Source organism: Lasiosphaeria miniovina, assembly GCF_030549165.1.
Source record: "Lasiosphaeria miniovina strain SMH2392-1A chromosome Unknown B0T26scaffold_1, whole genome shotgun sequence".
Lineage (NCBI taxonomy): Eukaryota > Fungi > Ascomycota > Sordariomycetes > Sordariales > Lasiosphaeriaceae > Lasiosphaeria > Lasiosphaeria miniovina.
In genome coordinates, this window is record NW_026848220.1 from 6,753,784 (window position 1) to 6,776,896 (window position 23,113).

The window sequence follows — 23,113 nt, forward strand, 5'->3', positions numbered from 1 at the left end:
AAACACGGGAAATATTCAGTCGGAGACGCATGTGGCCGGCTTCACTTTACTCCTCCCACCCCAACCAAACCGCCGTGGCGGACCTAGGTAGTCTAGTCGAGCACGGCGAGGTCGAGGAGCTCGTACTTGTCACCGCCGAGGGCATCCTCGACCCGTTTCATGACCGTCAGCACCTTCTCCTCCTCGAGTCGGCGGCCGACGACCTGGACGCCGACGGGCAGCCCGTGCATGCGCTCGGCGTCGTAGAGCTTGTAGGCGCCCCTCGCAACGCCGTTGAGCGGCCCGAGCCTAAACGTCGCGGGGAGTCTGTCTCTTGCCTTGTCCACGTGCGTGACGGGCAGGACGCCAGCCGTGTAGTCCAGCTACAGGTGAGGGTTAATATAGAGGAGAGACATAGCCAGGTTCCGATCAAGGATGACACTCACCAGGTTGAAGAGGAAGGTGTAGCCGCAGCTGCTCACGGCGTCGTGCATGCCGTCGTGCGGGACGGCGGGGGTAGCGTTTGGCGGCGTCAGCAGGACGTCGAGGCCCTGGGCGTCCCACCACTCGAACCACTTTGCGCGATACGCCTCGCGCTGCTTCACGAGGTGCCAGTTTTCGAGCACCGTCTTCGCCCGCCAGTCCCTCACCAGCCCGGCCCAGACGTCGTCGCGGCGCACGTACTTGACCCAGAGGTAGTACAGATAGCGGACGGGCGCCCAGAGCCGGGCCAGCCGCACCATCTGCGCCGCGCCGGCGTCGTTCCACTCCCCGGGCCGCATAAACGTCTCAAACATCTGGCACCCGTCGGCGTTGAGCAGCAGCGAGGCCAGCCGCAGCGCCTCGTACATGTCGGGCGGAGCGCCGCTGCCCGTGGAGCTAATGTCGACAACCTCGTGACCCTGCTTGCGGAGCGCCTTCGCGGCCGTCTCCAGGGCGCGGGCGCAGGCTGGGCTGGGGTCGACGACGCCATCTGTGCGCAGCACGCCGACGCGCAGGACCTTCTTGTCGGCATACTCGCGCTCAACATCGGGCCGCCAGTGGAGCGGGTGGACGGTATAGTCGTACTTCCACGGCTGCATGCCGACGACGGCCCGCGTGAAGTATGTCAGGTCGCCGAGCGTGCGGGCCATGGGGCTGTAGACGGCCGGCACGCCCTCCTGGCCCGGCATGCTCGTGCAGATGCCGATCTTGGGCCAGCGGCCCGTCGAGCACCGCAAGCTGTAGCAGCCAGAGAAGTGGGCCGGAGCACGAACACTGCCGGCTACGTCGCTGCCGATGCCGATGCGGCCGCCGAGGGCTAGCAAGGCAGCCTCGCCGCCCGTGGACCCGCCGGGCGAGTAGTCGGGGTTATGCGGGTTGGTACACCGGCCCCAGACGTCGTTTGTGCTCTCGAAGCTCAGCAGCGTGATGGGCATGTTGGTCTTGACGTAGGGCACGGCGCCGGCGTCCTTCAGCAGGCGCGTCATGGGGCCGTCGTCGGGCGTCTTGTTGCCGACGAAGCTGCTGTATCCCACCGTGGTATCGTAGCCGCCGACGGCGACTGTGTCTTTGAGGCTGACGGGGATGCCGGCCAGCGGGCCGCGCAGGTTGATGGCGCCGTCACGCAGCCAAGCCTCGGCCGACGGCAGCATGACCTCGGTCACGCAGTTGGTCCGCACGTGGGCCTTGAGCGCCACTTTGCCGTATGTGCGCAACACATCGAGCGGCGACACGGCGCCGCTGTGCACGTCGGCCACCAGATCCTCGATGGGCCGCGTCACCGTCTTCCGGTCCGCCGCTGTGAAGGCGCCGTGGTAGGCCGTGAGGGCCCGGATGCGGTCCCTCCGCTCCTGCTGCTTGAAGCGGCTGTGCCGGGCCGGTCGTGTTAGCATGACGGCATCTTGCAAGTCACTCACATAAAGGCAGTGTTTCACTTTGGACGCTCACCAGTCCCGCCGATGCTGAAAATAGTCCGAGAAGAACCCCATCTTGACTCTTTCACTAGTAGCCAGTCTAGCTGCCGGCCGGGCCAGGTCAATGACAACCAAGACCCAGTTGGTAGTTGGGATGTAAGTAAGCTAAGGAGGTAGTTGCCTGGGTGACAAAAATGCCCGTCTGCTTGGTGCACTCGCTCAGCTCAGATTATGACCTAAGTTGGCTTGTTCCTCAGCATTGCCTAGTAAATGAAGAAAAAAAGCCACGGTTGGTCAAGGAACAGAGGGTTGGGGATTGTAACAAGTACATGTCCACTGTTGAAAGGCAAGGGTGCTTCCCCGACTTCCGGGTTTGTGTAAGTGAGATGGTAGGCCCCATCCCCATGCATGGCCTACTGCGGTTCGGCGCGGCAAGGGGTTAGGGGTGTCCTTCCCCGCATCCACTACTAGTACGCCCGTTGGCAAGCGGTGAGGAGATTCCCCCAGCACTTTCCCCTCCGAAAGGCGCACAAAGGACCACCAACAGCGGGTGCGGGTGCGGGTGCGGGTGCGGGTGCTCTTATCTTAAGCCGGGGAAGGCTGTCGTGGTTATCGTCGGGGTGAGACTAACGAGGATTCCCCTCTTTTACAATTTCCCCTGGATCCTCGGGCATCTATCCGCACTCTAGACTGTGACACCAAGCACGAATCAACATGCTCACCTCACTCCAAACTCACACGACATTGCTCTGTCTGACACACACTTAGCAAGATGTTTCGTAGTCTTGTATTGTCATACTAAATTGCTAAAAGCGCACCTGAACAAGCTGGGTAAATGGGCAGGCCCCTATCCGTCGAGCTGGAACTTTGTGAAAGGTAGGCTCCAGATAAAAAACAGAAGAAAGCCTCTATAGATGTGACAATGCACCATTGCTATCGCCAACGACACCTCGGCGCTTCCAACCAGCCCTTCCCAAACACTACCGGATTCTAAACAGAAGCGAAGAGCGCAGACAGGGTACCGATGAGAGCTGAGAGACCGAAATACCCAAATAAAATAAACTACATCCTTGACCCTTTCCCCGGGACGCTGCCCTCGAGTCCTTTTCCATTTCTTTCCGAAAACGCCCTGTCCATCCCAGCAAAATTGCGCCCTTTGTTTTGAAAGTATCCCATTCCGGCCCTCAGACGGCTGTGGCGACCTACGCCTTCGGCTCTTCGTTGCTGCTCCCATTCGTCGGGAACGTCCCTCCGCTTACTAGTGTCGGCGCAATTCGTCTGCGCTTAGGCTGTGACCCCGACGCATCCTCGACGTCGCTGTCGGTATTATCTCTCTTGCTACCAGCAACCGCTGCACCCGTCGCTGAGCCCCGGGGAAACTCGCGCGGCGTCTCGGGCGGTGTCGTCATTGGGACACCCGTGATCTTGCCCGAGTTCGTGGCCGCTATGCTAGGCACTTGACCTGATATGAGTGTTGGGTTGCTGACCACCCCCGTCTGCGCTGTCGAGGACTGCGTCAGAATCGAAGAGGCCGAGTTAGAACGCGCAGGCGATCCTGGCCGTTGGCTGACAAACGAGGCTGCCGACAGCGGCGGTGGGGAAGGTGCTGTAATCGAGCTGGCAGAATCCCGGTGACGGTGGGAGCCGCCGTTGCGATAAGGTGAGGGGGGTGCAAAGACCGACGTCGGCGTCGGAACTGGCGTATTTTGGCTCGACGAGGCAGCCGTTCCAGATGAAACTTTCGGCGGCCCGAGCTCTCCAGTGTAGACCTGCCCCAGCTCACCTGCCGAAAAGGATAACGTTGAGCAAAACCCGTCAGACGACGATATTAACAACGTCAATCCATCAGTTGACCTGGAGAGATTTGTTAGACTCTAAATGAACCATTGGGGGATGGGGATAAAACCTACCAAGCCAAGTCGGTAAAGGTGGCACAGTGCAGATTGCTCACAATACAGATCGGAGTCTGCTGCTGAGTGTCATACAGCAAAACCGAATCCTGCGTCGCCACGGCATACACCATGCGGTAATTGAGCGAAAACGCGGCCTTGGGTCCTGGAGTTTGAACAGCCGTTTCGAGACTGAGATGCTTCGAAGAAGACGTAGGACCTTCGCCAGAGGTAGGAGGCGGCGGCGGCTCCATGATCATGGGACCCGGAGAAGGCTTCGAGAGAGGCTCAGGTAGAGACGGGATAGCCTCCTCAGCCGAGGACGTGTCGATCGTAATGTGCTTGGTAACAGGCGGGGACTGCCTCAGTGTGTAGATGACCGGAGAACACCTCACTGCAACTGAGGGCTTCTTATGGCCTGGGAGGTGTGCGATAGGAGGCTTGTTGATCCCGCCTCTCGTATAAATGTATACAGTATTGAGAACCTCATACGAGGGCCTGCCACCGTCAACATTGTGCTGGGTCTGGTACTGGCCGGCGGGGGTCAGGAGAAGAGCCCCATCCGGCGTGAAAGTCAGCCTCCGGAAGAAAGAAGTCAACGCCTCGTTTGCGTAGAGACTGGCATTCTTCACGCCCAGGCCGGTGCTTGTAGGAATAGGCTTGGGAGAGGCCTCCATGGGCATAACAGCTGGGAGAGGCATCGACGGAGCTGGAGAGACCGAGCGCCTCGAAGAGAAGGAAGACCTTCGGCTGTGACTAAAGACGCTCGGGGGATTCATGGGCAGTGCAATCGATGTCGGGGTTCCGGGTGCCGAAGGGACCGGGGAGCCTGTCGCCACGCTTGGCACCGCGTCGACAGAGGCGAGGACCGACCGGTAGCCCATATCAGGCGGAGCCGGGCTGTTGGAGGATATCCGTCGAGGAGGGAGGTCCGTCTTGAAATGGCTGGCAACCTTGGGGGTCTCCCCGCCATGGCTGTTGAGCGTGTACTGTCCATCCTTTGTCTTGAGGCTGTAGATGTGCACCGAACGGTCCGACGACTGAGTCGCGATATACTCATTCAGCGGATCCCAGGCGACGCCCTGGACATAGTGACTGTGCTCGGCAATCTGACGCACTAGCTGTCCTGAGGCCTGTGTTAGCGAAGCAAGCCCATCGTGGAGCCAGTCGAGCGTTGCCTACCTGTGCCAGCATTGTAGATTCGTGCAACATTGTCCATGCTGCCTATAATGAAGTATGTGGCATCCGGCGACCAAGCGAGGTCGTAGATGCCGGTGCCCAGCCCCCGGAACATGTGTTTTGTCCGCCAAGTCTCCTTGTCTTCAAGGCCCTCGCTGCCAAAGGTTGGGAGGTGGCTGTCCGAAGGGACCCATAGTATTACATTGCCATCGTCGCCGGCAGATGCGAGGAGCTCACCTACGAAGAGGAAGGTCAGCACGAATAACCTTACTTGGTGACTCAGGAGGGGCAGACTTACCCTTGGGGGCCCAGCGCACTACATTTACGGCTTGCGAGTGCTTCGAGAGCGTCGCTAGATATTCGACTCGCCGGTCTTCGCCGTCCTCCTCTATCTTCCACAGCTGTAGTATCGTCGAGTCAGCCGGGGGAACAAGAGAGCGGTGGGCAAACGAAGCAAGGCGAGGCCTACCCGAACATTGTTGTCGCCCGCACCGGTAGCTAGGCGGCCCTTCCCGTGGGACTCGAAGTGGGCAGAGTAGATTGGATATGGATTGTTGTTTTTGTGGTGCCAGTGTATAATCAGCGGAGTGGCCTTCATTGTGGCATTAGGTCGGCAGTCCGACGGTTATCATCGAGCTGCGTAGGTAGGTGAGCCGAAGGGGGTGTGAGAGCGCCGTCGATGTCGACGTCGTGCGTCTCAATGTGTTGAGTGGGTGGGCTGCGGCCAGATTTTAGCTCCAGAGCAGCAACAAAGCTCTTCGCTCCGAGTAGTCGAGAATCGCGCGAGATCGTAGATGTGATCAATTGAATTGAATTGAATTGTGACCAAATGAGTCGTCGTAGGTCTAAGAGGTGGTGCAGTAGGAGTGCTGATCGAGAAATCGCCCGCAGGAGCTTGTGCAACTTTAAGTCGACACTGCTCCGCTGTGAACGCACGTTAGAGGGCAGGGCAGGCAGGGGATGGGACTCGTCGAACTCAAAAGGAGTGCACCCCAGTGGTAGCGAATCTCGGGTTGAGACGTAGACGAGGAACTCGGCGGAGAAAGAGGCCAAAGTAAAACACACAGAGATTTTAGACGAAACGGAGCGGATTTCTGACAGATGTGGTCACTTCTGCAGTCACAAGTCTCTCTGTGTTGAGATCGTGGGATCAAGTAAGTTGTTAGAGTTCCCTCCACTCCATAGAGCTGACCCTTGTTGTGGGGCTGTCCACCACCGATCCCGTTGCGGTGTCGTCGCGTTTTGGTGCCGTGGTCTAGCCAATCAAGCAGGCGCGGTGTTTCCCCGAACCCTAGACGGCCTGGTTTAAGCCTTCTTTCTCACACCAGACGCCACGCCTGGCAATGCACCCAAAAGTCCCGCTCCGACACCCCCGATTTGCAGGCTATACTGGAAGTATTGGAGCCGGTCTTGATGCCCACTGAGGTGCGAGCTCTCCATACTGCGTATTCCGTATTGTCGAATGAGAGACTCTCAGAGATGGGCCTAAGGTACCCTACAAGGCTGCAGGGCCATGCTACCAACCGAGTGCCAGCTCACCAATGCCCGTGGCCAACTTGGAAGCCGGCCCACTTGATTGAACAGCCTGCAGAGTGGGCTCCATCCGGGCCATGTTACGCAGAACAGACGGTGGAAGTTCCCGAACCGCGGGGCCTCCCTTGGGTTTAGCAACCGCCAGCACGGAAGTCGAGAAGAACGAGCGGCTCCATTGCCATGAGGTGCTCCGCAGAAACTTCCGCTAAATAGAAAATCGGACTGCATGTCAGAATTGAAATTGAGTCTTCGGTTTGATCACTCTCCCCAGATTATGCTCAGACGTTGTTATGCCAGACTCCAGATGCCAGCAAGTTTCCGGGTGTCCACGATCCTGGGTCAGCTCGTCCAACCTCTTACACTGGACAAGAAACTGCGGCGGCTTGCCGATCCCTCGCCCCCACCCCGCCTTCCCACTGTTTCCATGTGGCACTTCCAACCTCTTGAACCGGCACACTCCCGCCTGGCGCCAAAAGAGGTAACATGCTGTTTCCCGCTCGAACAGAAACTCAATGCCAGTTGGCTTTCAAATGTGGCCGGGTCTCGTCGTTTGTTCACGTTCCCGCAGAATTCAAACGTTTCCAAGTCAGCCTTATCCGTATTCGGTTGCCAGGAAAGATGTCCGCCTTCCCCTGCCTTCCACCATTGGCGCTAGAGAGCCTGCTACAGCGGGGCAAACCCCCCCCACGCAGAGGCCAAGCGGCCACCCAAAGCTGCCCGTAGCCAGCTCTGGGTTGTTGGTCCCTGGTGTTTTACTTGCCTTTTGCACAGACAACAAGCCTCGATATGATACATGTCGGATGGCCCTCAACCTAGCCCTGTGGAATGTTCTGTCTTACCTAGGGCGAGGTCGTCGGCAGGAGGTCAGGTCCAACGAACGCCACTCTGCAAAGGGACAATGGTCGCCATGGATTCTCCCGATCGTGGGCCTTCTTAAAGGCTATCATTTTTCTCGTCCACCGTCACCGGCTGGCAGTCCAAAACGCTGGGGGGGTTACAGCCAGCGTCCACACGGTACTGTTGGCCCTCTGCGGCCATCTTATGATACCTTTGCACTCTGACGGCAACCGAGGAAACGCTTACCCCGTCCTTGGCGATGATGCTGTCAACCGGGGCCTCGAAATGCAGTCGCACTCAACCCGACACAGTAGGGAGGCAAGCCATCACTGCTCCAACTACCCGGTGTTGTCCCCAGACACTTCGGGCACTCCGCTGCAAATTGTATGAACAGAAAGCAAGTCACGATTTCACGCTGTCCATGATTGACAGAGAATTGGTTTGGTGAGAAGGAGTCTGGATTCAACTAAACTGCATGGCTATCGACTCAATGCCAATGTCTCCTTGTGAGGGAATTAGGAAATGCCGAGGCTGTTGACTCGCGCAGAACGAAATCAACATCATCAACTCCCGACATCACACAGCCCCCTTCCCCAACCATTTCCATCGATGCGTCCCCTTGGATTCACGGCGTGAGTCAACTCTAAAGGCTGTGCAGGGGATACGGGATTGAAGAATCTACCTACCCAGTCAATCAACCCGTGCATGTGCATTGGCCTACCAAACGCGAGCTCAGGTCGGTATTAGTCCGACGAGCTGCTACTACTACATTACCCACCTTACACCTACCTACCTACGAATATCTACCTAAGCTTCAACCTACCTCTTTGTTTCTAGTCTAGGACCGGAGCAGGACAGTGATAGGCTGCCGATAAGCGAATATGGTGAATACTCCCTCTTACAACCGAAGAGCGAGCGCAACATAAACCCTGCCAAGTCATTGTTGGTAATCGGCCATCCCTCTGTTCTAGACGAAATCCATCCGTGCTTACTCTTTTGTCTCGGCTTTGGCAATCCCCGCTACCTTGAACTACTGCGATCACTGAGTGGAGGCGGAAGCGAGAAAAGACGTGACGTCTTTTTTTCGGCGTGACGGCATGTGGAGGGGTAGAGGCTCCTGACTGCTGCTTGTTAATATGAGTTGTTAAAAGGAGAAGGCTGGGGCAAACAACCTGCCTATTTGGGCATTGTTTTGGCTCTTCGGTGTTGCGGCATTCGATAAATCCATCGATACCTAGTTTTTTCTTTCTTTCCATGAATCTGTTATCGGCCACATAAAAGGTTGGGTAGATAGACAAGCAGAAGTTACTGCTTGCAACATGTGATTTGGAATGAGGTTGTGGAAGAGTAAGAGGATCACGATTGGCCGTTGCACGTCACACTCAGACTACAGTGGCTGGTTGTAGCACGCCTGCCCGTCTGCGGGCATGACCGGGCTGAGGCCAGCGAATGGCAAGAGAAAGAATGAAAAAGGCTTTTTGAGTAATTCAGGGCGAAAATGATGAAAAAAGAGGGGGAAAAAAGTTGTCAAGACCTTAGTGCTACCGAACCCGTCGGTACCACTGCAGAATCGAAAAGGTCCTGGGAAGGATCTGCGGCTGGGTGTCGGCGGTGTTCCGGGCCGCCTCTCGGGGCGTCAACAAATGTTCGTCCACTTCCAGGCCAACAGTCCCATGGCCCCGGCCAGAGCCAGGGTTCAACATGCTACCGGCTAGGAAGAATGTTGGGCCGGGGTCGACGGTAGCACAACATTCTCACTGTCAGCAGTGATCGCCCCCTTTTTTGTTCTATTTATTTTCTTCTTTTTTATGTGAGGAAACTTCCCGGGTCTGTCTGTTACAGGCCGAAGATGTCAAGCGTGATTTATGTCCCACGCTCAACGTGGAGGCGGTTTTCGTGACCCGGTCAATGAGACGATGGCGAATTAAAGAGTCTTGAACGCCGACTTGCCCCGGCTATCACTTGTAGTTGAGATTTTGATCTAGCTGGCAGCAAAAGATGCTTGGGCATTCAACATTTGGATGTCTATAACTCCCAGTTTGCTATGAGAGCTCCCCAAGACTGGGCTTGGTTGAGAACCACTCAAGACTTTTCTTGTCAATGGACTTCTCGTTGAGCAACAGAGGTGCCGATAGGCTGGGGTAGGGCAATAGTGCTGGTTTTCAGGACCATCTCTGTCTGTAAGCTTTGTGTAGGATGCATTTTCCACACCATCTCGATATGTTTGGGGCTAGAAAAAATGCCCCAAAATTCACGCCCGAGTTTGGGAGAAACAGCCTTTAGGCCTGGCCAAGATCTCCGGCAACATTTTACCTCGATATCACCGCGACTGACGGACTGTGATTTTCGAACGTCATTCTTTGCGGCACGATTGTTGAAAGATGTTGTAGATGTGAGTTATGTGCCTCATTATGCACCTTGAAGTGTAGTGTTTTGCCGACTTTTTCTGTTTGCTCTTTTTAGGTGTGATTTAACCATCACGGGATCAACAGTGTTTTCCAACTCGTATGGAGGTAGCGGAGTTAAGCCGCTCGGTCGTGACTCCCCGCCATTGGCCTGCCAAGGGCCGGGCCCGAGCCGACTCCGGTCAAAAGAAGGAGGATCCAACCAATAACAAGGGGAGGATCTCGTTAGGAACTTATCATCGTGGGGAACCCCATCAACGCTTCCGGAAGGGAAGCTGCCAGGCGGTGCGTAAACGCGCCATTGCTCTGCAGTTCTCCTTCGTCCTGTACGGAGTATCCGTACGGTAGTACGTACATGGAGTGCTTCAACTTTACCAACATAGGTTACCACGGGAGCTACGGAATCCTCGTCTCGAATTAACCCAGGCAGCATACTTTAGAGGAAGCCTCGTCTCGGCCCGCCTTTCTGCCTGGCAAAAACCGAGCATGTTAATGAGGCGCTGCAAAGACGGAAAAGCTCGGCTGCCTCTTCTTGTCTCGACGGCTTCGTAACGGTGCATCATGCGTGATGCGGATAGTACTAGTACTCTGTGAGTATGCATACCCCGTCGCTTTGTCCTGACGGATTGTATTCAAGACATAGTAATTACCTACCAGCCTCGCCTGTCCACTCTCGGGTCCAGATTCACGTCAAACTTGGCAGAGCATAGCAGATATGCGCCCCGCACTCGCGTCTAGTCCTAGCCGGTGGTGAGAATGACACCTAATAGAAGACGGTCGATGTAAGTTTGGTCAACATGCGTCCGGAAGGATTGGGGTGCATAGATGTCTATCACAGCGGGAGGAGGTAGCTCGCCCGCGTTCGGCGGCCATCTAGGCCGTGCCTGCCCTAACAACCGCCGCTAGATCCAGACTGCTGCACACTCACACCGCTCGGGAACCGCCTTGGTGAGAGCGATTCCGGGAAGCCGCTAGGTACTCAGGTTGCAAGGGGGCTCAGCCAGCGTTTGGAGGCGCCTGCCATTTTTGTCAGCATTATTCCTGAGCGCTCGCCTGCGATTGGCACCGCGGCGTTGTAGATGCAAAGTCAAGATCAAGAAGTGCATTCTCGGTGAGATCGACCAGTCAAGTACTCGGCGCCTCACGAGATTTGCGGTACATGTCCAAACTGCCGTTGTTGCTGCACGTGTTGTCCTGCGCCCGACAGTTTTCCAACGCCCACACATGAAGTGGCGGGGAGAGGCAATCAATTGCATTCAATGGCGCAACCACCAGCTCTCTGCCGCAACGCTGCAAGACGACCCTCTTCTTTGCCTAATGCACCCTGCCCTTGGCTGGAGAGACTGCCGCAGCAAATCGGAACCCGCCTAACCCACGAGCCACGGGCCTGTTCTATACAGGTTTTCCAGTTTCACACCACCACTTTGTCATTCCTTCACCGCATGAGTCAAAACCTCACTTATCTACAGGTAGGTGTAATATACATGGCGCGTATGTATGTATGTCCATACCTTCCATTACATACAGTACGGAGCACAGCCAGTATGACGTGCCGGGATTCCTTCCACCCCCACCAAAGGCAGACAAGGGGCGAGTTTGAGAAGAGAGGCAAGGTAGGTAAGGCACGGTAGGTGAGGCAAGGTAGGTAAGGTAAGGTGGTTCTCGAGCCGCTTTTTGTTTTTGCTTCTCTCTTTTTTACTTCTGCTCTTGCGTCTACTTCTACTTCTACTTCTGCTTCTCTTCGTCTTGTCTATTACCGCTCCACCACGTCGGACTTTTACCTACCTTATGTAGCCGAGGTCTTACCTACTACTCTAGGTCAAAAGGTAGCTTAGCTAGCAACCTTTCTTTTCTTTCATGTTGCCACTAGACCAGACATTCGTCCCAACACGGCTTGTCTACGTCCCTTAGTCAGCTCTCGATTTGCTCTCTGTCCTAAGTCTCAATTATTCCGGTGTGACTGACTGCTCGCAGTGGACAGGTAAGCTTCTTTTCTCTCTTCCTCGTTTCCAATTCTTAGAAGAAGCCCAATTCCTTGTCTTGTCCTCTGTGAGGCATACCCCCACCCTTGTCACAAAATTCCGACAGTCTATCTCGGCTTCTATCAGGCCCACTAAGGTCAATTAGCGACATCCTGGAGCTCACTTAACCTCGAGCCTCATAATATACCTCGCGAGGCCCAGATCACGGATTCTATAGTCCGCCAATATTGACCAGATTTGGCAGACATTGGCTTTCCTGGCCCAGTTCGAGCTCCCCCACCCTGCTGCCCTCAACTTTGCAAGAGTGAAATAGGGGCAAGTCCTTCATTCCACCGTCGTTTGGCGAATCACCAGCGTCAGGTCTGGCCGAGCCATTGGGCGGGAAATAACGCTCTGCCGAGACGTCGAGCTTGACCATGACGATCGATGGCTCCTTGCTAGCCATTGTCGGAACGGGCTGTGTTGCCATTGGCCTGTGTTCTCTTCCTACCGCGTCCGACATCGTGACGCGCCTGGGAAAGCGAGAGCCAAAGCAAGATTCCTATGAAGATGCCGACGGCAAGGCGACGCCCGAGTCGCTGGCGGCCTTCTCGGCCAAGCCGGCAAAGTCTTTCGTCCTCGTCTCTGCGGTAGCCGGATGCACCATTTCCCTTGCGCTCGCATTGTTGGCTACAGGACCAGAAGGGCTGTATCTGATCAACTGGCTGAGCACGGGAGCTTGGGTGAGTCGAGTCCAGCCCACCAAGCCCGCCAATGGAATGGGCTGGCTATTCTCTCTCAGTCGTGGAAATTGCTGACCTGATCGTCTTTAGGCGGCGCTGGTCTTTCAAGCCGTGGCCATAGCTTCCAGCAGAAATTTCATCAAGGCATACGACCTCGGCATATATAGTTTTCTCTCGTCGGTAGTCCTTGCTAGCCTTCTCCTCATCGAGGGAACCGATACTTTTGACGACCTCATCAATGGCAGTCCGGCCTTGTTTGCCCTGCGCATTGTCGAGCTTGCCCTTTCCCTCTGCCTTGCCGTCGCCAGCCTCTCCATTCCCAGGAGACCCGATGTTTTCTGGGGCAGAAGACCGGTCGACCGCATGTTTTCGGTATCGGCCTTCAACCGCTTCAACTTCGCCTGGGCTTCACATCTCCTTATCCTCGCTTCAAAGAAGAAGGATCTGGACTTGGCCGACTTGAGCCGGCCCTGTCACCTGACTCGGGCCAATGCCGTATCTGCTGACTGGAAGAGACACAACTACCAGCACCGTCTGTGGCTATCTGTGGCGCGGGCCCACTGGAAACCCTTTGCCCTGCAGTGGTTCCTGACTTTTTGTTCATCGATTCTGAACTTCGCCCCCCAGTGGGTCATCTTGCAGCTTCTGAGAATCCTCGAGGTCAACCGGGTCGGCACCAGCTTCGGATTCGACGTTTGGATTTGGGTTGTCTGGCTTGGTGTGGCCATCACCGCTCAATCATGGGTCGAGTCTTGGATATATTGGATGTCCTGGGCAGACATTACGCTCCCCATCCGCGCCCAGCTATCCGCCCTCATTTTCGAGAAGGCAATGCGCAAAAAGGATGTCAAGGGCACGGGCAGCTCCAAGAAGAAGGGCCGGGCTGCCGAGTCTGTTTATTCCGCCGTTGATGGGCCTGCCGGCGAGTCGACAGCTCCGGACCGGCCCGAGACGGACACCGAGACCGGCGAGGATGATTCTGAGGAACTCAAAAAGACGAAACAGAGCACCGTAAATCTGATTGGTGTCGACGGAAAGCGAGTGGGAGACTTCTGCTCCTATCAGAATATGTTTCCCGGCAGCATTTTTAAGCTCATAGTATCTCTCTGGTTCCTGGTCAGTCTTTTGGGATGGATTCCGCTTCTATCGGGCCTGTCTGCAATGGCTGCCATCATGCCATTCAACATCTACTTCTCCAAGAAGTACGCCGCCGCACAGGACCGTCTGATGAAGGTCAGGGACGAGAAGATGGAGATTGTCACGGAAGCGCTTCAGGGAATCCGTCAGATCAAGTTCTCGGCCCTTGAGCCCGAGTGGGAGAGAAAGATTGGAACCGTCCGAGAAAGAGAGCTCGGTGCCATCTGGGACGTGTTCATGGGCGACACTGCACTGCTAGCATGCTGGGTTACAAGCCCGATATTGCTGTCGGCTATTTCCCTGGCTGTCTACGCTATCGTGAATGGGACGCTCACGCCCTCGGTGGCCTTTGTGAGTCTTGGTGTTTTCAAGGCTCTCGAAGTCACCTTGTCAGTCGTGCCCGAACTCACCACAGATGCGCTGGACGCCTGGGTTTCGATCAAGCGAATCGAGGAATACCTCGACTCCCCAGAAGTTTCAATATCTTCGCGGGTCTCTGACGAAGTCTCGTTTGACAATGCCTCTGTAGCCTGGCCGTCGGACGACAAGGTTGACGAGGAGGAGCGGTTCGTCCTTCGAAGTATCAGCGTCACCTTCCCGAAAGGAGAGTTGTCGGTAATATCAGGCAAAACTGGAACAGGAAAGAGCCTGATGTTGGCCGCTATCCTCGGAGAGGTAGACGTGTTGGGAGGCACTCTCTACGTCCCGCGGGCTCCTTCACTAGCTGAACGCCATGACGACAAAGCAAACAAAGCCAATTGGATCATCCCAGAAGCTATCGCATACGTGGCGCAGATACCGTGGATTGAAAATGCTAGCATAAAGGACAACATTACCTTTGGGCTGCCGTACGACGAAGAGCGCTACGCAAAGACTGTCGAGGTCTGTGCCCTAAAAAAGGACCTCGAGATGCTTACGGATGGCGAGCGAACAGAGATTGGGGCAAACGGTATCAACCTCAGTGGTGGCCAGAAGTGGAGAGTGACGCTAGCCCGAGCCATATACTCCCGAGCCGGCGTTCTTGTCCTGGACGACATCTTCAGCGCCGTTGATGCACATGTGGGACGTCACATCTTTGAGAAGTGTTTGAACGGCGAGTTGGCCGAAGGCAGGACGAGAATTCTGGTGACCCATCATGTCGCTCTCTGCGAGCCCAAGACCAAGTATCTCGTTGAGCTCGGTGATGGCGGCGTCTTGCACGCTGGGCTTCTCTCGGAGCTACGCGACGAAGGCGCTCTCGCACGGATCAAGAGCCACGAGCAGACAGCTCAGGAAGTCGAAGCTGACGAGTCGGCCACAGCTGTAAATTCTGACGAGTCGACCAATGGAGAAGGCGAGCAAGGCGATGCCGATGGTGGCGCCTTGAAGAAGGTCTCATCCAAGACTGCTGCACGCAAGTTTGTCGAGGACGAAGTCCGTGAGCAGGGGGCTGTTCGGAAGCACATTTATCTCACTTACCTGAAAGACAGTGGTGGATGGGCTTTCTGGTCATTCGCCTTTGCCATCTTCACTTGCGTGCAGGTATTTTCTATTAGTATGTTATCGATCCTTTCCTTTCTCCCTTTACTCTTCCTTACCAAAACTAAACCGACGTCGGACAAGAACTAACCACCTAACTATAGGCCGGTCTTGGTGGCTTAAGATTTGGACGGGCAGCTCTATGGAAGAAGCACTTGGCATCCAGCAACACATGTTGAACACTTCGACAGCCCATGGCTTCTCCTACGCTGTGGGACTTCAGCAAACTTCAATACACTCTCTGTCGGCTCCCACGGTTAAAACCCAGAGCAGCGACCTCTCGTATTACCTTAGCATCTACGTTGGCCTTGCCGTTGTGTCGTCGGTCATTGGAACACTGAAGTTTCTGTACATCTACACAGGCTCCATTCGTGCAAGCCGCAAGCTCTTTGCCAAGCTGAACTTCACCATTCTCCGGACCCCTATTCGATGGCTCGATACGGTTCCCGTCGGCCGAATGCTGAACCGGTTTACGGCTGATTTCAGCATCATTGACTCCCACCTAGCAAACCAGCTGAGTTTCGGATTCAACGCTTTTCTGAATCTCATAGGGGTTATTGTGGCGAGCCTTTTTGTCTCCCCCTACATTGTTCTCTTGGCTGCCGTTCTTCTCCTCATATGTCTGTACTACGCCATGCGCTATCTCAGCATCGCCCGACCTGTGAAGCGGCTAGAAAGCACGAGCAAGTCGCCTGTCTTCGAGCAGTTTGGCTCCGCACTTTCAGGTGTCGCCACCATCCGCGGCTTCAACAAGGCCGAGGTCTATATTGACCGGATGCATCAGAAGCTTGACGACTACACAACTACAACGTGGCACCTGTGGATCTTCAATAGATGGATGGGCTGGCGAATGGCACTTGTTGGGTCGCTATTCGCCGTTTTTGTCGCAATCCTTGTCCTTCTGACTCCTGGGATCGACGCGGCTCTCGCTGGCTTTGCTCTTGCCTTCGCACTCGAGTTCTCCGGTGCCGTCATCTGGACCATTCGCTTCTACTCGAACATTGAGCTCAGCATGAATGCGGCAGAGCGGATTATAGAGGTATGTCCTTTTTTTTTTAAAAAAAAAAAAAAAAAAAGAGAGAGAAAGAAAGAAAGAAAAATAAAAGTCATAGCAGGCGCTGTTCGAAGCTAATTCTAATATCACATCTTGACAGTACACCGAAGTCCCAACTGAGGCACTTGATGGCAAGAAACCTCCAGCCGCTTGGCCAACAGAGGGCCGTATCGAGGTTGAGGATCTCGTGGTTGGATATGCCTCTGACCTCCCCCCTGTTCTAAAAGGCCTAACCTTCAACATAAATCGCACTGAAAGGGTTGGGGTTGTCGGCCGCACCGGTGCCGGCAAGTCATCGCTGACTCTGGCTCTTTTCCGTTTCCTCGAAGCCCGGTCAGGTAGTATCCATGTTGACGGCATCGACATTTCTAAAATAGATCTACATGATCTTCGATCACGCTTGGCCATCATTCCACAGGTAAGCCACCCCGTGCTAGAATACCGGGTTTTTGTCATTGTGGCACGACAGGGCTAACATCCGCACAGGATCCGGTCCTTTTCTCCGGCACCATCCGCAGCAATCTCGATCCTTTTGACCATCACACCGACGCAGAGCTTCGCGACTGCCTGGAACGGGTGCATCTTATCAACAACTCGGCCGGGCCCTCGGGCGCCGCCACCCCCACTGCTGGTCGTCCATCGTCACCCGCATCCGCCATCGGCATCAAGAACACCAACATCTTCCACAACCTAGACTCGAAAATCTCGGAAGGCGGCCTCAGCCTATCCCAGGGGCAGCGTCAACTGCTCTGCCTCGCGCGCGCCATCGTCAGCCGGCCCCGCGTCATGGTGCTCGACGAAGCGACATCGGCCGTTGACATGCATACCGACGTGCTTATTCAGCGCAGCATCCGCGAAGAATTCACGGATGCGACACTCATTGTAATCGCCCACCGCCTGAGCACCATCGCCGATTTCGACCGCATCCTGGTGCTGAGTGACGGCCACGTTGCCGAATTCGGCACGCCCAGGGAGCTGTGGGACAAGGTGGGCGAGGACGGAGAAAGGGGCATCTTCAGGGGCATGTGCGAGGAGAGCGGTGAAAAGGACAAGCTGAGGTCTATTGTGCTTGGACAAGCCGAGTGAGTAAGAAGAAAATAAAAAACCCCCAAAGACTGGATATGCATGGGAAAGCTTGGTCCTTTTTTTTCCTTTTTTTTCCCTTAAATTTCGTTCCCTTTCTCATATCTTTCACAGTTTTGTTTAGGAGTCTGCCACAGTGATAAAAGACGTGATATCATCCGGCCAGGGGAACCCTCAGGACCGGTTATTTCTTTCGCATTTCTTTTCTGCTGCTTTGGCCTTGTCAGCCATCTTTCCTTGTTTCGCCGGGAACATAGGTACATAAATATCTAGAACTGGAGGGACAGGAGCAGGAATACTTTTAGTTGCAAAATAATGTACCGACAAGATGGCATCTTGTGGCGATTTAGCCCATAATGCAAGCATGAACCCCACGGCCAGTCAGCCTGCAGAAGATATGTAGTCAAACGGCCTCTTAACACTATCATTATTAACCTGGTATGACCTTGGGGGGTTTCCCTTTGGTTATTGGCTTTGGCTGGGGGACGCGAGAAGAGTTACTGTAGAAAGGCAATTCACCTTCCCCAAATGGAGAAATGAGACAAACCGGATAAAGTAAGGCATCATATTTGTCCCTCGCATGTACCGAATTCTCTACTGGGCTAACCGTTCACTAGACCATCCACGTAGCTACTTGAACATGCGCCTGCCCTCCTAGGCACCTTCAATGACATTTCATTTTCCTCGAATCGTCATGCAAAGGTTCCAGAAATGTTAAAGCTGCCGACAGACAGCCTGATATGCGAATAATGAAACAAAATGCTTCAGACCTTCAAGAGATTGCTTTCGCACAGCCTCTAAAGATCTACATCGAGAGCGAGTCTCAAAAGACAACAGGCCATATTTTAGGCACGGCTGCTCTTGTTCCGGCTCACAAGGAGAGTAACGACAACAGCGATCGTGCACAACCAAATAGCCGAAAAAGCGCTTGCAAGGACTAGGACGCGGCGGCGCTGTTTGCGGTTCAGCGTATCTGTCTCTCCTTTGGTGTACCAGCGCAAAGCTGAGTCGAATGTCCCCTTGTAAACCAGCGGAGCAATGAACGGAAATATGCATAGAGCACACATCAGATAATAGTAAAGCTGACGTCGTCTCCTTGCTTCCCACGAGAGGTAAGCATCTTCGCTGAGAATCCCAAATGCGGTCGCTGCTTCAGCGTTGGCCAAGTCGCGGAGATCAGGAACCTGGCCAAGACGGCGAACTCGGTCTCGCCTGGCTTTTGTTCGGAGATGTGGCGTGTCGGACGATAGCAGCGGAGTTGGGAAGGTCGAGTTGCTTCGCAAGGAGCCATGGACAGAACTGAACGGGTTTCTACAAGAATGGGGAAACATCGATATACCGGGCGGGGGCGGGCTTCCACTGCTCAAGGGAGACATATAAGACACGCCTCTCCCATAGTTCACGCTGCTGTCTGTTTTGGCGCGTCAGTGGAAATACAGGGTACATAAGCTGGGGCTTGGTGAGTATACCTATAGAGCTGCTAGGGCCATGACGAGGGGTAGCACTCTCTAGAGCGGTGAAAGGTGTTGGGCGGCGACAGTGGGTGGGCAGCGGCCTTGCAACCATTGACGGCGTTGGGGGAGTCGTCTTGTGAGTTACCCGCGACGAGACGATGCTGGAATTCTTGCGCGTTCTTGTGCTACTAGCATATGTCTGCCCATCCTCGCCGCTTTCCCGCCGGATAGCTTGAAGTCTCGCTGCCTCTGCCAGCGGGATCAATGGGAAGTCGAAAAGAACCTGTGACTCTGGGCTTGCCTGGGTGCGTGCAGGTTGATTCTCTTGGCTGCTAATAAGTGATTCGTCAGGAATTGGAGTCTCGGGTAACCGTCTGCTAATAATGTTGTCCTGACGATTATCTTTGCGGGCCATGGCCTCCTTGAAATTTGCAATAGGCGCTGCTTTGTCCTGGCGTCTACCATTGACTCGAGCTTCCTTCGCTGCCCCACCATTTCCCGAGCAATCAGAAAAGAACGAGTTTTGAGACTTAAATTTGGATTGCTGGTCGAGATTATTGTAGACATTTCGGATCTGGCCACGTAATTTCGAGTTTTGGGAGCGGAAAGGTGCTATAAACTTCTCAGAGATGAATGCTCTGGCAGATGATGAACTTGTTGTCCCCGTCGTCGGGTCTGTGAAGAGACGGTTCGAGTCCTGAGGGTAACCGTTGACTCGGTGGATCCGAGGCTTGGGAAGGAATATCGGGCGACCAGTTTCTTTCAGTGTCCGAAGGTGGCGGGTACTGGGAATTGCATCGCCACTCGGGTGCTGCAAAATTCTATCAGTTGACGCAAACCCGTCAAAGGATTGAACTGGAAAGCTGCTACAGTCCGAATAGTCGGCAATGCTGCCCCCTGTGATCTTCGCGGGCAGCATCTCATTGAAATCTGTCCCTGAAGCACACGCACGATTGCTATCAAATTGCCCGGTGCTCGTGACAACTGTTTCCCAGTCACCCCCATCGCTTGCACCCCCAAAAGCAATTCGGTGGAAAGGATCAATCCCCAATCCGTTTGTGATCGGTTCTCGGCCCGCGATGTCATGGTGTTCTTGTGGACCGGAATCAACGTTCGGTGGTTTGACGTTGACGTTGATTTTTATCTGATTGCGGGTATCCTCACCCTCCCAAGCGTGTTCAACAGCTGAAGCCTGGTAGAATTGGAGCTTGTTGAAGAGAGGATTGTTGACTCTCACAGCATCTTCGGTTGCTTTCACATCTTCTTGTGTTGGCAAAGGCGGCACGGGAGGAACAGTCTCACGAGGCGGCGTTGCTGGTGGGCTATAGACTGTTCCCTTGGTGTGGGCGGCGCTAATACCACTCACTCGGCGTAACGCGGCACTGACTTCTCTCTCCCTCGAGGGCTTGAGGAAAATTGTGTAGGATCCACGGTCAAATTTGAAAGGATCCTCGTCCGAGTCTGAAGTGAGCCCGCCACTCGAGAAGCCGGCATTGGACAGGCCACAATGACTAATATAACTCTCGCGCTGCAATCGCTCTCTCAGAGACTGTGGGTGACCAGGGTGGGTGAAGAGCGCACCAAAGCTGATGGCACTGTTGTGGGCCGGTCGGGTTTTTACCGACGGTTCTCTAGAAAGAAGAGGGCCTGATTGATGGCGTGCGGTGCGGTCTAGAGCAGAAGGGCTGGATCCGGCGATTTTTGCTTCTTTTGGAACCCCGCTGAGTAAATCTTGCGAGTCTGAAAGGGACTTGGGGGATTGTGTAATGGAGTCGTAATAAACACAGCCGTTGCCGAGGCCACCCGTCGATGTTTGGGGGTCGTCATCGATATGAGGAAGGTCAGGCAATGGAACTTCAGGGGCATCTCCTGGCGAAAAGTACATGTCCCATCGGGCCTTGTTAAGCGTATGCCCATCGGATTTTTGTGTGACTCGGGGCAGTTCCTGGCTCTTCATATCCTCGAGTCTATAATTGACATCGATGCCATCACCATGCGCACTGGCAGAAGGACTCAGCGGGTACTGAAGGTCCTGGTCATTTGAGGATATACCGCGACCGGTTGAGGGAGAGGACTCGAGGAGCGTAGAGGGAAGGTATTGTTTGTAGATGTTTTCCACTGTGCTTCCGGTTTCTCGAGGCTCTCGATTGTCCGGAGAATCATCAAAGGGGCTATTGCCGGTAGAAGAATCCTGGTTGCAGCCAATGCCGGTAGATAGGGCTTGTACGATCTCGTCAGACTCTTGAAATGGCGGCTCGCGAGGCACATGGTCAAGCTTGGTGGTGGAGCGGCCAAGCGTGTAGCTAAGGGTCAGACATCGTCCGTTGACGGAGCGGTCGGCGTAGGCGAACTCCATAGGCTGGGCTGGCGGCGCCGAGTCAACCGAGTTTGTCGTCCGAGTAAGGACGTTGACGGATGAGCTGGACGAGGCGGGCGATTTTGTGCTTGAGATGCTGCGACCGGCAGAGCGCGACGCCAGTCTCGATGTGATAGCCAGATGTGCATCGCCGAGATTGGTGAAGCGATGACCTTTGGGGCCTTTGGGCGTCAACGACCGTCCATGTTTAGAAAGGGGCAATTGCGGAGGAGACAGAGGAGGCAACTCGGTAGAGCCTTCCATGTCCGCCAATGGCTTCCCCACGAGGCAGTCGCTCCCGCCCTTTTCGGCGTCCCCGTCCGCTCCGGCCCCGCCTCCGTCCTCATCGTTACTTCCTGACATATTTATGCTTGACCGTCTTCACCAATACCGTCTTTGCAAAGTGGAACAATTAGCTTAGGCACCTTTGCTTGTCGTCCGATCGATGGGATGTTACACACAATGGTCGCTGCTGTCCGCCTTCGCGGATCTGATGATGGGAGCCAATCAAAGGTAGCAATTATTTCAACAGTTAGGTTGCATAGCCCGCGATCTCTTCTTCGACGAAGATTTCTATTCCTGATTAGGATCGAGTTAGAGAATCGGGGCCAGTGTTCTTTGCAAATGAGAAAGGGGCGGTAGGTGTCTGGAAATGGAACCTAGGAAATCGGTTCTAGGTTGCAGGAAGGCGGCGGTGAAATGGACTTTCGGGTCCGCGTCGAGCCCGCCGACTCAGCTTGCGTCGGGTGAGAGACAAGAGACACCGGTGAAGGTGATGCAACTGCGGTAGAGTAGACGAACGAGTAAACTGAGTGGTGGAAGCTGCGAAGGCGAGCGCAATACTCCCGATGCGTTCTGGTTCCCGGGTACCCGAGGGAAAGAGCCGGTAAACGTGCGATCGAGAAGCCGGTGAATAGGATCGGACACTTTCTGCAGTGATTGGACTTGAGTCGAGGAACAGGCTATAGGGAGCGGAAGGCTGAAGGCTGAATGAACGTGGGAAGGTGAGAAGGTAAGAGGGTGGGGGGTGGGAAGGTTGGAAGTGGAAGGTACGCAGAAGTTGGGAGTTGGAAATATGGGCAGAGAGGGGCGGGAGAACCTTAGGTGGCCGGGTGTCCTGCTTTGGTCGGCCTGGATACCAACACTGATTGACGCGTCGCCCAATTTTTTTCGATTTCGCGCGCCAAGTTGGAATCATCCCAAGTAGCGCCCGTGATCTGTTTCTTACCCAAATGGTCGGACTGAATTTATGACCATCTAGTCCGCCTGAGCACCCACAATCGGAGTACAAACCCATTTGTCGCCACTAAATAGGGACTAGGATTGATAGACTATATCGTATTGGTGAGAATTGCACACTCGGGGGAGAAGATCTCGGTGATGACCCCCCCTTCACTATCACTATCAACAACGAATAATCCACGTAGGCCATGTCTACGGATATATGATATTGGCATAATAGCCAACGTGCCAACATATCCCTAAGGAAAATCCTGTTCAATTGATGTGTGTGTCTGGGCAGATCCTGGCCTATTTTCTTCTGTGGAAAGCGATACGGTCACTGTTTACACGGATTCATCTGAAGTTCCCTTTCGGAATCCAGCATCGGACGACTAGCCACAAAAATAAACAAAAATGGAACTAAAGCTTCTCACAGAGAGCCACCAAGCTTCGAGGCAAAAGCATGTTCCACCATGGAGGGAGGTACATGGCAAAGGATCACGACAACGAATATTGGTTTCGACGAAAGCCATGATTGTCCTTAAAGCTACCGCATATGAAAGAGTGAGAATCAGCTACGTAGCGACATTCACGCATAATGTCAGAAAATGGTTGTGGGAAATAGGAGGTGAAAAGGGGTAGGAGAAAGACCAACCGCGATCTTAAACAAAACAAAAACATTTGAGCCAAACTCGGCTCCAAATGGGAGCTAAATTATCCCGAGAAAAACAAGGAAATTTTGGAAAGAGATGAGGGGTAGCATATTTGTAGATAGAGGCTGGTGAAGGATGAAATATGATAATGCATCATAAGAACATGCATTTCGACAGGTCTTTGAGATGACAGATAGTTGAGACGAACGGGCTGTG

The 23,113-nt window shown here is 54.4% G+C and overlaps 4 protein-coding genes across 4 annotated transcripts; 1 reads left to right on the plus strand and 3 right to left on the minus strand.

Annotated features, from left to right (window-relative positions):
- Positions 1 to 92: 92 nt before the first annotated feature.
- Positions 93 to 1,949, minus strand: B0T26DRAFT_631541 (amidase signature domain-containing protein; the record flags this gene model as incomplete). The annotated part of the gene is made up of 3 exons (XM_060436360.1): positions 93 to 362; positions 426 to 1,827; positions 1,909 to 1,949. 3 exons carry the CDS (start codon positions 1,947 to 1,949, stop codon positions 93 to 95), a joined length of 1,713 nt encoding a protein of 570 aa, XP_060303790.1.
- Positions 1,950 to 2,633: 684 nt separating this feature from the next.
- B0T26DRAFT_86682 (WD40-repeat-containing domain protein) lies at positions 2,634 to 5,655 on the minus strand. The gene is made up of 5 exons (XM_060447827.1): positions 5,412 to 5,655; positions 5,241 to 5,343; positions 4,946 to 5,179; positions 3,785 to 4,889; positions 2,634 to 3,728 (listed from the first exon to the last, which is right to left on the minus strand). Exons 1-5 carry the CDS (start codon positions 5,538 to 5,540, stop codon positions 3,077 to 3,079), a joined length of 2,223 nt encoding a protein of 740 aa, XP_060303791.1. The 5' UTR covers positions 5,541 to 5,655; the 3' UTR covers positions 2,634 to 3,076.
- A 6,460-nt stretch (positions 5,656 to 12,115) lies between these two features.
- B0T26DRAFT_746759 (P-loop containing nucleoside triphosphate hydrolase protein) lies at positions 12,116 to 17,216 on the plus strand (the record flags this gene model as incomplete). The annotated part of the gene is made up of 5 exons (XM_060444739.1): positions 12,116 to 12,421; positions 12,512 to 15,092; positions 15,181 to 16,115; positions 16,231 to 16,548; positions 16,617 to 17,216. The coding sequence occupies 5 exons, from the start codon at positions 12,116 to 12,118 to the stop codon at positions 17,214 to 17,216; spliced, it is 4,740 nt and encodes a 1,579-aa protein (XP_060303792.1).
- Positions 17,217 to 18,058: 842 nt separating this feature from the next.
- Positions 18,059 to 21,287, minus strand: B0T26DRAFT_633042 (uncharacterized protein; the record flags this gene model as incomplete). The annotated part of the gene is made up of 4 exons (XM_060436504.1): positions 18,059 to 18,624; positions 18,707 to 18,958; positions 19,064 to 19,909; positions 19,970 to 21,287. 4 exons carry the CDS (start codon positions 21,285 to 21,287, stop codon positions 18,059 to 18,061), a joined length of 2,982 nt encoding a protein of 993 aa, XP_060303793.1.
- Between the last annotated feature and the right edge of the window lie 1,826 nt (positions 21,288 to 23,113).

Coding starts and splice junctions, on each gene's coding strand:
- B0T26DRAFT_86682 (XM_060447827.1), bottom strand. CDS start 5,540: ATGAAGGCCACTCCGCTGATTATACACTGGCACCACAAAAACAACAAT. Junction 4,890..4,945: donor AATCTACAATGCTGGCACAG/GTAGGCAACGCT, acceptor CACAGGCCTCAG/GACAGCTAGTGCGTCAGATT. Junction 3,729..3,784: donor ACCTTTACCGACTTGGCTTG/GTAGGTTTTATC, acceptor AAATCTCTCCAG/GTCAACTGATGGATTGACGT.